The sequence below is a fragment of the Aythya marila genome (assembly GCF_965140915.1).
Source record: "Aythya marila genome assembly, contig: HAP1_HAP1_SCAFFOLD_1177, whole genome shotgun sequence".
Classification (NCBI taxonomy): Eukaryota; Metazoa; Chordata; class Aves; order Anseriformes; family Anatidae; genus Aythya; species Aythya marila.
In genome coordinates, this window is record NW_028137491.1 from 1 (window position 1) to 11,534 (window position 11,534).

The following is an 11,534-nucleotide window of genomic DNA, read 5'->3' on the forward strand; positions in this document are numbered from 1 at the left end:
CCCCCAAGGCCCAATTACCCCCAGTTTCCCCCCCCAAAAGCCCCGTTTCGCCCCCCCAGCCCCCTTCAGACACCCCCCCCAAGACCCCATTACCCCCCGTTACCCCCCGCAACCCCCTCCAGCCCCCCGCTACCCCCCCAAAGGCCCCGTTACCCCCTCCAGCCCCCCCCCAAGACCCCGTTAACCCCCCAGCCCCCCCCCAAGACCCCTTTACCCACACTTTACCCCCCCCAAAGGCCTCGTTACCCCCTCCAGGCCTCCCCCAGACCCCCTCCAGCCCCCCCAAAAACCCCTTTACCCCCATTTTACCCCCCCCCGACCCCATTTACCCCCCCCGACCCCATTTCGCCCCCCCCAGACCTACCCGACCTCCTCCCCGCCTTATGCCCGGGCCTCCCCCCGCCGTCCCCATGCCCCCCCCGGCGCCCCCCGCCCCGCCGCCGCCTCCCCCTCCCCCCCCCCCGCCGCCCCCCCCTCCCCCGCTCTCCTCCGCCTGCTGCGGGGGGGGAGGGGCGGCGGCGGCGGCGGCCGGGCCCTGCTGAAGGACCCCCGGGAGGGGGGGGGCGGCGGCGGCGGCGACCACGGCCCCGGGAGGGGGTGGGGGGGGCCCGGCTCCGGCCTGGGGGGGCGACGGGAACCGGAACGGCCCGAACGAGGCCTGGGGGGGCGGGGGGGGGGCAGCGGCGGCTCCGGCGGCTCCGGCCCCGGTCCCGGCTCCGGCCCCGGCGGCTCCCGGCGGCGGCGGCGGGGCGGCGGCGGGGGGGGGGGGCGGCGGCTGGGCCTGGGGGGGCTGCGGCTGAGGCGGCGGCGGCGGGGGGGGCGGCGGGGGGGGCGGCGGCAGCGCGGCGAACGGGTACGCGGCGGCGGCCATGGCGGGGCCCGGCGGGGGGCGGCGGCGGAGGAGGAGGAGGAGGAGGCGGTAACGGGAAGCCGGGCTTGTGGGGGGGGGCCGGGGGGGCCGGGGGGGGCGGGTGGAGCTTGCCGAGCGGCGTGGCGTTCGCCCCGGTCGCCATAGAGGCCGCCCCGGAGGAGGCTTCGCGAACCTTCCACGGCGCCTCACGGGGATGCGGGCGGGGATTGGTTGGCGGGGCTGTCGATCAAGGAAGCGCGCGCTGCGGTTGGCCGGGAGGGGTGTCCGTCAGGCGGAGCGCGACGCTGATTGGGGAGGGGGCGGGAAGCGAGGCGGGGCGGTGCTGAGAGGGGATGGGGGAGCGGATTGGGCGCGCCGAGGTGTCGCTCAAGGGAAGGGGAGGGAGGGGATTGGGTGGTGAACGAGGGCGGGACGCGGAGAGAGAGGCGGCTCGTGATTGGCTGCGCCCCGCCCCGCGCCCTGCGCGGCAGACCCCGTGGCGGGCGGCCGTGACGTCAGGCGGAGCTCGAGCGCCATTGGCTGCCGCGCGGCGGTGGCGGCGCGCCAAAGGGCGGGCCGCGGGGCACGGCGGGAAATAGGCTCCCCCTCGCTCCCCCCCTCCCGCCGAGCCAGGGGGCGGGGCCGAAGTGGCGAGCGCTCATTGGCTGCGCTCGCGGGGGGAGGGGCCGGCGCCCACGTGGGGTCCGCGTGGGGACACCCGGAAGGGCGCGCGTGGGGTGGGGAGGGGAGGGCGCGTTTTTGGGGGCATTTCGGGTTTTTTGGGAGATTTTGTGTTTTTTTTGAGGGGCGGGGTCACGGGCGGGGCCTCACCCATTGGGGGGGCCCCTGGGGGGGGCCACACGCGTGGGGACACCCCGTGGGGGGGACACGCAGGGGTTTTTGGGGGAAATGGGGAGATTTGGGGATTTTTTTTTTTGGGGGGGGGGGGCAGACACACACGTGGCGACACAGATTTTGGGGGGACACGTGGTTTTTTATGGGGGGGGGCATGTTTTGGGGGCACACACCCACGAGGGACCCCCCCCGCGGGGTTTACACAATGTTTGGGGGGGGTACACAAGTTTTTTGGGGGGATTTACAACATTTTGGGGGGTTACACGCAATTTGGGGGGGTACAGACATGTTCAGGCACATATTTTTTTGGGGGGGGGGGGCACCCCCATAAATTCCCCCCCCCCGTGTCTGTAGAGCCTGCACAGCAGGCACGAGGCACCCTGCGGACCCCTGGAACCCCCCCCAGGACCCCCCCGTGTCCCCCCATAGCCCCCCTGGAACCCCCCGACCCCCAATAACCCCCCCTGACCCCCCTACGACGCCCCAAACCCCCCCAGTAACTCCCCCTACACCCCCCACGACTCCTAATACCCCCCAATAACCCCCTACACCCTCTCCAGGACCCCTAAGCCCCCCTATGACCCCCATAACCCCCCAATAACCCCCCATACCTCCCCAATAACCCCCATAACCCCTATATGACCCCCATACCCCCCCAATAACCCCCCCCACGACCCCTAACCTCCCCAATAACCCCTCTAAGACCCCCATACCCCCCCAATACCCCCCCATAACCCTCAATAACCCCCCCAATAACCCCTCTATGACCCCAATACCCCCCCATACCCCCCAATACCCCCCCATAACCCCTCTAAGACCCCAATAACCCCCAATAACACCCCAATAACCCCTCTAAGCCCCCCAATAACCCCTCCATGACCCCAATAACCCCCCCCAATAACCCCTCTATGACCCCATACCCCCCCATACCCCCCCCATAACCCCCCCCATAACCCCCCCCAGCTCTCAGAGCGCCTTGCGGGGCCTCTTGAGGAAGGCCAGGGCGTAGTCGCTGGGGGCGGCGCGGGGGGGGCGGCGGGGCTGGACCTGGGACTGGGCGGTGAGCTGCAGCTTGATGGCGCTGGAGTTGACGCGGGGGGCGCGCAGCAGCTCCTGCATCCCCCGCATCTTCTCGCTGCGGAACGACAGCCACGGCCCCGCCCCCGGCCCCGCCCCCTGCGAGCTGGGCCCCGCCCCCTCGGCCCTCGGCCCCGCCCCTTCGGCCCTCGGCCCCGCCCCTTGAGCCCCCTGCGCCGCCGCCGCCCCCCCTGGAGCCCCCTGCCCTGCTCCTGGAGCCGCTTGCCCCGCCCCTTTCGCACCTAGCCCCGCCCCCTGAGCGCCGTGCCCCGCCCCTTTCGCTCCGGACCCCGCCCCTTTCGTCCCCAGCCCTGCCCCCGCCGCTCCTTGCCCCGCCCCCTGCCCCACCCCTTGAGCCCCTTGTCCTGCTCCTTGAGCCCCTTGCCCCGCCCCTTTAGCCCCTAGCCCCGCCCCCTGCGCCCCTAACCCCGCCCCCGCTGCTCCCTGCCCCGCCCCTTGTCCCACCCCCGCAGCTCCTTGCCCCGCCCCCTGCGCCCCTAACCCCGCCCCCTGCCCCGCCCCTCCTCCTGCAGCCACACCCCCAGCGGTCGCGGCACCGCCCCCCTCCGGCTCCGTCCCCGCCCCCTTGGCCGCAGGGGGCGTGGCCGCGCCGCAGGGGGCGGGGCGTCGGCGCTCGGGCACGCGCTTGGGGGGCGGGGCCGGCTCCTCGGGGCGGGACTCGCGGCGAGGGCCCCGGCGCCGCCCCTCGCGAGGCTCCTCCCCCCCCGCCGCTGGCCCCGCCCCTTCCTCCGCCTCCTCCGCGGGAGGGGGGGAGCGGGGGGCCAGGCGGACCTGCTGCCGGACCTGGGGGGGGGCAGAGGTCACGGGGGGTCAGAGGTCACGGGGGGGTCAGAGGTCATGGGGGGGGTCAGAGGTCACGGGGGGTCAAGGGTGAGGGGCAGAGAAGGTCAAGGGGGGGTCAGGCTCCCCCCCAAGCCCCCTCCCGACCCCCCCAGCCCTACTTTGGACCCCCCAAATCCCCTCCAAGCCCCCGGGGACCCCCCCCAGCCCCCTCCCCTGACCCCCCCAGCTCCCTAAACCCCCCCTAAACCCCCCCAGAGCCCCCAGCCCCACTTCAGATCCCCCAACCCCCCCCAACCACCCCGGGACCCCCCCCAGACCCCTTCTCAACCCCCCCATGACCCCCCAGCCCCCCCCAGACCCCATCAGATTGCTCCCAGCCCCACTTAGGACACCCCAAACCCCCCCAAGTCCCCCCCCAAACCCCCCTAGACCCCTTCAAGCCCCCCCAGGACCCCCCCCAGCCCCCCCCAACCCCCCCATGACCCCCCAAGCCCCCCCCAGACCCCATCAGATCGCTCCCAGCCCCACTTCAGCCTCCTCGAAACCCCCCTAGACCCCCTGCAACCCCCCCAGGACCCCTCCCCAGCCCCCCCAGCCCCCTCCCCAGCCCCCCCACGACCCTCCCCAGCCCCCCCCAGCCCCCCCCGGCCCCCACCTGCCCGTCGAAGCGGCCGAGGGACTGGACGAGGAAGGTGGCCCAGCCGACGTGCAGCACGGGCGTGGGGCTGCCCTCCTCCCACTTGCAGATCCCGTCGTAGAAGCGCAGGAGGTGGGCGAAGCACTCGGGGTCCTGCAGCGCCGAGCCCCCCCCCGGGCAAGGGGGGGTCTGGGGGGGGCACACGCAACGGGGGGGGGGGTCAGCAAGGGGAGAGGGAACCCCCTAGAGACCCCGAATCGCCTCCCCAAAGCAGGGTCCTGATGGGGAACCCCAAAGGGGAGACCCCAAAGGGGAGACCCTAAATGGGGGGGGGGCACCCCAAGTGACTCCCTCCTTATAGACCCATAAGAGGGGGCCGGGGGGGCCCTAAATTAGCTCCAGCCCCCCTGAGACCCCCAAATCCACCCCCCAAAACCAGGAGAACCCCAAATGGGGGACCCCAAAATAGGGAATTCCTGCAGGGGCACCCCAAAATAGGGGTCAGGGGTCTGGGTGTTATTGGGGCAGCTCTCGGTGTTATTGGGGGGGTCTGGGTGCTATTTGGGGGGATCTGGGTGTTATTGGGGCGGATCCGGGTGTTATTTGGGGAGTCTGGGTGTTATTTTGGGGGATCTGGATGCTATTTGGGGGGGGGTCACCCCAAACTCCCCCCCACCTCGGTGCCGTCGGCGTCCCCGGGGGGCTCGGCCGCGTTGGCCGCCTCCTTGAGCAGGTTGGGGATGACGTCGTTGGCCACGTCGAAGAACTCCTTGTAGATCTCCTCGTCCTCCCGGCAGTAATTATAGCTGGGGGGGGGCGTTAATTAGTGAGGGGGGGGGCTACGGACCGAGGGGGGGGGGCTACAGACCAAGGGGGGGGCTACGAGGCCTCCAAATGGGGCTGGGGGCAACCCAAAGCCAACGGTTGGGCGTTGAGCCATGGAAAGCCAAAGACCTGATGGGGACCCCATAAAAAAAATGAGCCCCCCCCACCCAAGATACACCCCCAGGACCCCCCCAGGACCCTAAAAACCACGGGGGGGTCACCCCAGAACCCCCCCAAATGCCAACAAGACCAACCAACCCCCAACCCCAGCATGGTGCCCCATGGAAATCCCACTTCCTACAGCGACCCCATACACAATAGGCCCCCGTACCACCCCCGGGACCCCCCAAAGACCCCCCCACGCCCCCCCCCTTGCCCCCCCCGGGCCCCCCCTCACTCCTGGATGACGGTGGCGGTGTCTGCCCAGGCCTCCAGCGCCTCCTTGACGTTCTTGTTGCGGCAGTGGTACCCGGCCAGGTACATGTAGGGGTAGATGTGCTCGTTGTTGTAGTAGGTCCGTGCCGACAGGATGCCCTATGGGGCCGGGGGGGGGTCAGCGGGGGGGCGTCACCCCATATCGGACCCCCCCAGACCCCCCCGGACCCCTCCCCAGCCCCCCCATTTTACCTTGTGGTACAGGGTGAGGGGGTCCGGGCGGCCCGGGGTGGGCTCCAGCTCCTCCAGGTCGGCCAGGTTGCCCAGGGCCATGGGGTAGCTGCGTGGGGAGGGGGCGGCCTCAGCCCCACGGCGCTGTGGGGCCGGCCCCATAGCGGGGGGGTGGGATTTTACCCCCCCCCGTCCCGGTGTGTGCCCCCCGGTACTCACCGCTCCAGGTGCCCCATGTCGTACAGCAGCCACAGCAGGCGCTAAGGGGGGAGAGGGGGTTGGGGGGCGCCCCACAGGGGGACCCATAGCGTGCCCCATAGCACGCCAGACCCACAGCATGACCCAGAGCGTGTCAGCCCCATGGTGGGCCCCACAGTGTGCCCTATATTGTGTCAGCCCTACAGCCTGCCCCATAGCCTGCCCCACGTTGTGCCAGCCCCATAGCAAGCCCCATAGTGTGCCCCACGTTGTGCTAGCCCCACAGCCTGCCCCATAGCCTGCCCCACAGCACACCCCATGGTCTGCCAGCCCCACAGCCAGCCCCATAGCCAGCCCCACAGCCAGCCCCACAGCCAGCCCCACAGCCAGCCCCACGTTGTGCCAGCCCCATAGCCAGCCCCACAGCCTGCCCTATAGCGTGCCCCATGGCATGCCAGCCCCATAGCCAGCCCCATAGCCTGCCCCACATTGTGCCAGCCCCACAGCCAGCCCCATAGCCTGCCAGCCCCACAGCCAGCCCCATAGCCAGCCCCCCAGCCCGCCCCCGGCCCCACCTGCTGGAGCTGCAGCAGCTCGAGGCTGTCGGTGTGCAGGTCGATGGAGGGGTTGATGGCGCACACCATGAAGGCCACCTCCATGTGGCGCGTGCAGCGCAGGTACGAGCCCTTCAGGTACAGCCAGCTCTGGGGGGGGGGACAGGGGGGACATCAGGGGGACGGGGGGACATCAGGGGACAGGGGGGACATTGGGGACAGGGGAAGAGCCCTTCAGGTACAGCCAGCTCTGGGGGGGGAACAGGGGGGTCAGGGGACAGTGGGGACATCAAGGGGACAGGGGGGACATTGGGGACAGGGGACACGGGATGAGCCCTTCAGGTACAGCCAGCTCTGGGGGGGACAGGGAGGGTCAGGGGGACAGGGGCACATCAGGGGGACATTGGGGACATCACTGGGGACATCAACAGGGACTCTGATGGGGACATCAAGGGGATGGCACTGGGGACACCAATGAGAGCATTAGTGGGGTAAAATGGGAGAGTTATTGGGGTAAAATGGGAGAGTTATTGGGGTAAAACGGGGTAAAAACACTTCTGGGAACGTCTTTGGGGGACAGTGGGGACACCAATGGGGACATTATTGGGGGCAGTGGGGACACTGATGGGGACATCAATGGGGACATTGCTGGGGTGAAATGGGGATGCTTATGGGAACATCTTTGGGGTACACTGGGGACACCAATGAGGACATTATTGGGGTACAATGGGGGCAGTTACAGGGACACTTTTGGGGTGCAACAGAGCCACTTATGGGAACATTTTTGGGGCACAATGGGGACACCAACAGGGACATCATCGGGGCGCAGCACAAAAAGCAGCGGCCACATCACCAGGGGACACCGAGGGGGGGCACCGAGGGGGACAGGACCCCATCCCTCACCCCAGGCCCCCCCAGCACCCCCCAGGACCCCCCCCGGCGCCCCCTCACCCTCTCGGCCACGCCGGCGTGCACGGTCTGCCCTCGGCGGTCCTCGTTGCCCTTCCCGTGCCAGGTGACCTCGGCCGTCTGCTCGCCCCCCCGGCCGAAAACCACCCAGGCGTGGTCCTCGGACAGGGCCAAGTGCACGTCCCGCAGCCCCAGCGCCTGGCACGCCCCCACCACCGCGAACGCCACCCCCGAGCTGTCCAGCTTCGTGCCTGGGGGGGCGAAATGGGGACGGGGAGGGGGGGACAGAGAGGGTGGGGGGCGTCAGGGGGCTGCAAAGGGACCCCAAGGAGCAGGGGGAGGACCCAAAGGGACCCCAGGGGCCAGGGGAGAGCCCAGAGCCCCCCCAGGACAGCCCCAAAGGGACCCCAAGGAGATGGGGGGAGCCTCAAAGGGAACACAAGGGCCGTGGGGAAGACCCCAAGGGGACCCCAAGGAGATGGGGGCAACCCAGAGCCCCCCCCAGGACCCCAAAGGAGATGGGGGGAGCCCCAAAGGGACCCCAGAGCATCCCCCAGGGGCACCCTAAGCCCCACAGGACAGCCCCAAGGTCCACTGGAGGACCCCAAGGGGACCCCGGGTCCCACAGGGCATCCCCTAAAGGAACCCCAACGACCCCAGGGCATCCCCCGGGGGCACCCCGAGCCCCAAAGGGACCCTAATGACCATGGGGCATCCCCTAAGGGGACCCCAGGGACCCCAGGAGAGCCCCAAAGGGACCCCAAGCACCACAGGGCATCCCCTAAAGGTACCCCAAGCCCCAAGGGGACCCCGGGTCCCAAGGGGCATCCCCCAAAGGGACCCCAGGGACCACAGGGCAGCCCCAAGGCCCACTGGAGCACCCCAAGGGGACCCCAGGTCCCACAGGGCATCCCCTAAAGGGACCCCAGGGACCCCAGGAGAGCCCCAAAGGGACCCCGAGCCCCACAGGGCGTCCCCTAAAGGAACCCCAAAGACCCCAGAGCATCCCTGGGGGGCACCCCGACCCCCGGGGGGGTCCCTTCTCCCCTTCCCACCGGTGATGAAGCTGAAGAGGGACTGGATGTGCGCCCGGTCCTTGAAGTAGGAGCGGCTGAGGCTGTTCCAGATGACGTCGGCCACCTTGCGCACCAGCTCGCGGGACGAGAAGCCGTCGGGCCGGGGGTACAGGGACAGGTCCACGGCCCCCCGGATCTGCGCCGTGAAGCGGGCGTAGAGGGCGGCCACGATGGAGAGCTCGGCCACCGGGAAGTAGGCCAGGGTCTGCGGCTCGGGGCCGGGGCGCGCCTCGAAGCTGAGCCCCGGGACGTTGGTGGGCAGCACGCGGTTGACGGCCAGGAAATGCTCCACGAAGCCCAAAACCAGCGACAGCAGCACCAGGTCCGGCTCCGGCTGCCGCAGCTCCGCCTCAAACAGGCGCACCACGGCCCCAACGGAGCGAAGGGGAAACAGGGCTTTCTGCCAGGGCTTCAGCCCCATGGCGGCCCTACAACGAGAAAAAGGGGGTTTGGGGTGATGGAGAGAGGTTAGAGGACAATTTGGGGGGATTAGAGGGGGATTTGGAGGAGTTTGGGGCCATTAGAGGGGGTTTTGGGGCACCACGGCCCCAACGGAGCGCAGCGGGAACAGGGCTTTCTGCCAGGGCTTCAGCCCCATGGCGGCCCTATAAGGAGAGAAAGGGGTTAGGAGAGGATTTGGGGGGTTAGGAGCAGATTTGGGGTCAATAGAGGGGGATTTGGAGGAGTTTGGGGCCATTAGAGGGAGTTTTGGGGCACCATGGCCCCCACTGAGCGGAGGGGGAAGAGAGCCTTCTGCCAGGGCTTCAGCCCCATGGCAGCCCTATAAGGAGAGAAAGGGGTTAGAAGGGGGTTGGGAGGGGATTTGGGGGGCTTTAGGGAGGATTTGGGGTGATTGAGGGGGGCTAGAGGGGTGTTTGGGGCACCATGGCCCCAACGGAGCGCAGCGGGAACAGGGCTTTCTGCCAGGGCTTCAGCCCCATGGCGGCCCTACAACGAGAAAAAGGGGTTAGGAGGGGGTTAGGAGGGGATTTGGGGACAATAGAGGGGGATTTGGGGGGTTTACAGGGGGTATTTGGGGGTTTTGGGGCACCACGGCCCCCACGGAGCGCAGGGGGAACAGGGCTTTCTGCCAAGGCTTCAGCCCCATGGCGGCCCTATAAGGAGAAAAAAAGGGTTAGGAGGGGATTTGGGGGGTTAGGAGGGGATTTGGGGAGGTTTGGGGGGGTTAGGAGGGGATTTGGGGACAATAGAGGGGGATTTGGAGGAGTTTGGGGCCATTAGAGGGGGTTTTGGGGCACCACGGCCCCCACTGAGCGGAGGGGGAAGAGAGCCTTCTGCCAGGGCTTCAGCCCCATGGCAGCCCTATAAGGAGAGAAAGGGGTTAGAAGGGGGTTGGGAGGGGATTTGGGGAGGATTTGGGGTGATTGAGGGGGGTTACAGGGGGATTTGGGGGGATTTGGGGGGAATTTGGGGCTTTTGGGGGAGGTTAGGGGAGGATTTGGGGTCGATTTGGGGGTATTGGGGGGGGATTTGGAGGGATTGAGGGGACTGGGGGGGATTTGGGGGGATCGAGGGGGGTTTTGGGGTGCTGGGGGAAGATTTGAGGTGGCTGAGGAGGATTAGAGATGGATTTTAGGGGAATTTGGGGCTTTTTGGGGCGATTTGGGGGCAGATCGGGGATTTTTGGAGGGTTGGGGGGGGCGGGGCACTTTGGGGCTGTTTGAGGGAAAACTGGGGCCTTGGGGGAGGATTTTGGGGGGAAAACAGCGGTTGGAGCCATTTGGGGGCGATTTTGAGGCAGTTTGGGGCGGTTTTGGGGCAGTTTGAGGCGATTTGGGGGCAGTTTGAGGCGGCTGGGGCAATTTTGGGGCGATTTTGGCGCATTTTGGGGCGATTTCTGGCGTTTTGGTGCCTCCAGAGCAGGAAAAAGGCGGCCGGCCCCCCCCGGGGCTTTATGGCCCCCCCCCCTCCGGTCTCGGCCCCCCCCCGGTCCCTCCCCGCCCCCCCCCGGCGCCGCCGCCCCCCCCTCACCGTGGCCGCCACCGGCGGCAGCGCGCGGAGCACGTCGGGAGCTAGGGGCGGGGGCCCGCGCGGGGCACGCTGGGAGCTGTAGTGCGGCGCGCGGGGCGTGCCGGGAGTTGTAGGCGCTGAGCGGGAAAAGGGGGCGCGCGGGGCACGACGGGAAATGTAGGCCGGGAGGGCGCCCGGCGGCCGCCATTTTGTCTCCGCGGAGGCGCCGATCTGCCCCGAAATCGCCCCAAATTCCCCCAAATCGCCCCGAGCCCCCCGGAAGTGCCCTCAACACCCCCCCATTTCCTCTGGAATCCCCCCCCAGGCCCCAATTTCCCCCCAAATCGCCCCAAACCGTCCCTGAAGCCCCCAAATGGCGCTGCAGCCCCCCGAGGCCCCCCCCCGACCCCCAGGCCCCGCCCCAAACTCCAGGCCCCGCCCCCTATTTCAAGCCCCGCCCCCTTGGCTCTCCCCACCTGTGTGAGACCCCAGGCCCCGCCCCCTTCCCTCCCAGGCCCCGCCCCAAACCCCAAACCCCGCCCCTTGACGCCCCTCCCCATTTGACGCCCCCACCTCGTTGACGCCCCGCCCCCTTCGATGCCCCGCCCCTTTCAGGCCCCACCCCCTTTTAGCCCCCACCCCTTTCCCTCCCCAGCCCCGCACCTCCCAGACCCCGCCCCCATTTGAGCCCCTCCCCTCACAGGCCCCGCCCCCTTCCCTCCCAAACCCCGCCCTTTGACGCCCCGCCCCTTTTGACGTCCCGCCCCTTTTACATCCCCACCCGGTTCAGGCCCCGCCCCCGATCAGGCCCCGCCCCTTGACGCCCCTCCCCGTTTGACACTCCACCCCTTGACGCCCCGCCCCTTTTACACCCCCACCCCTTGACGCCCCGCCCCCTTTCAGGCCCCGCCCCTTTTTTCAGGCTCCGCCTCCTTTATTGCTCTCAGCGCCTCCTCTGGGGGGGCAGCGGCCGCGGGGCCGCCCTCGAGGCCCCGCCCCCCCCGCGCCCCCCGCGCCCCCCCCCGGCAGGGGCAGCGCGGGCCCGGGCAGCGCTCGGGGGGGCGGCACGGGGGGGGCCCCCCCCGCCGCGGGGGGTCCCGGCACTCGGCGGGGTCTGGGGGGGGGAAGGGAAAGGGGGGGGTGTTAAAAAGGGGGGGGGGGGCTGGGGGACC

At 69.4% G+C, this 11,534-nt stretch overlaps 2 protein-coding genes across 2 annotated transcripts; both read right to left on the reverse strand.

Moving 5' to 3' along the window:
* Positions 1 to 364: 364 nt before the first annotated feature.
* On the reverse strand, positions 365 to 1,177 carry LOC309890774 (uncharacterized protein; the record flags this gene model as incomplete). Its single annotated transcript, XM_082785178.1, is given in 2 exon segments — positions 365 to 875; positions 877 to 1,177. Coding segments are annotated over 2 exon segments (648 nt in total), but the record flags the coding sequence as incomplete, so codon positions are not given.
* A 1,494-nt stretch (positions 1,178 to 2,671) lies between these two features.
* MEN1 (menin 1) lies at positions 2,672 to 10,411 on the reverse strand (the record flags this gene model as incomplete). Its single annotated transcript, XM_082785177.1, has 11 exons — positions 10,384 to 10,411; positions 8,371 to 8,819; positions 7,358 to 7,566; positions 6,428 to 6,556; positions 5,874 to 5,914; positions 5,676 to 5,763; positions 5,446 to 5,582; positions 4,900 to 5,029; positions 4,242 to 4,412; positions 3,350 to 3,586; positions 2,672 to 2,881 (listed from the first exon to the last, which is right to left on the reverse strand). Exons 2-11 carry the CDS (start codon positions 8,810 to 8,812, stop codon positions 2,672 to 2,674), a joined length of 1,794 nt encoding a protein of 597 aa, XP_082641303.1. The 5' UTR covers positions 8,813 to 8,819; positions 10,384 to 10,411.
* Between the last annotated feature and the right edge of the window lie 1,123 nt (positions 10,412 to 11,534).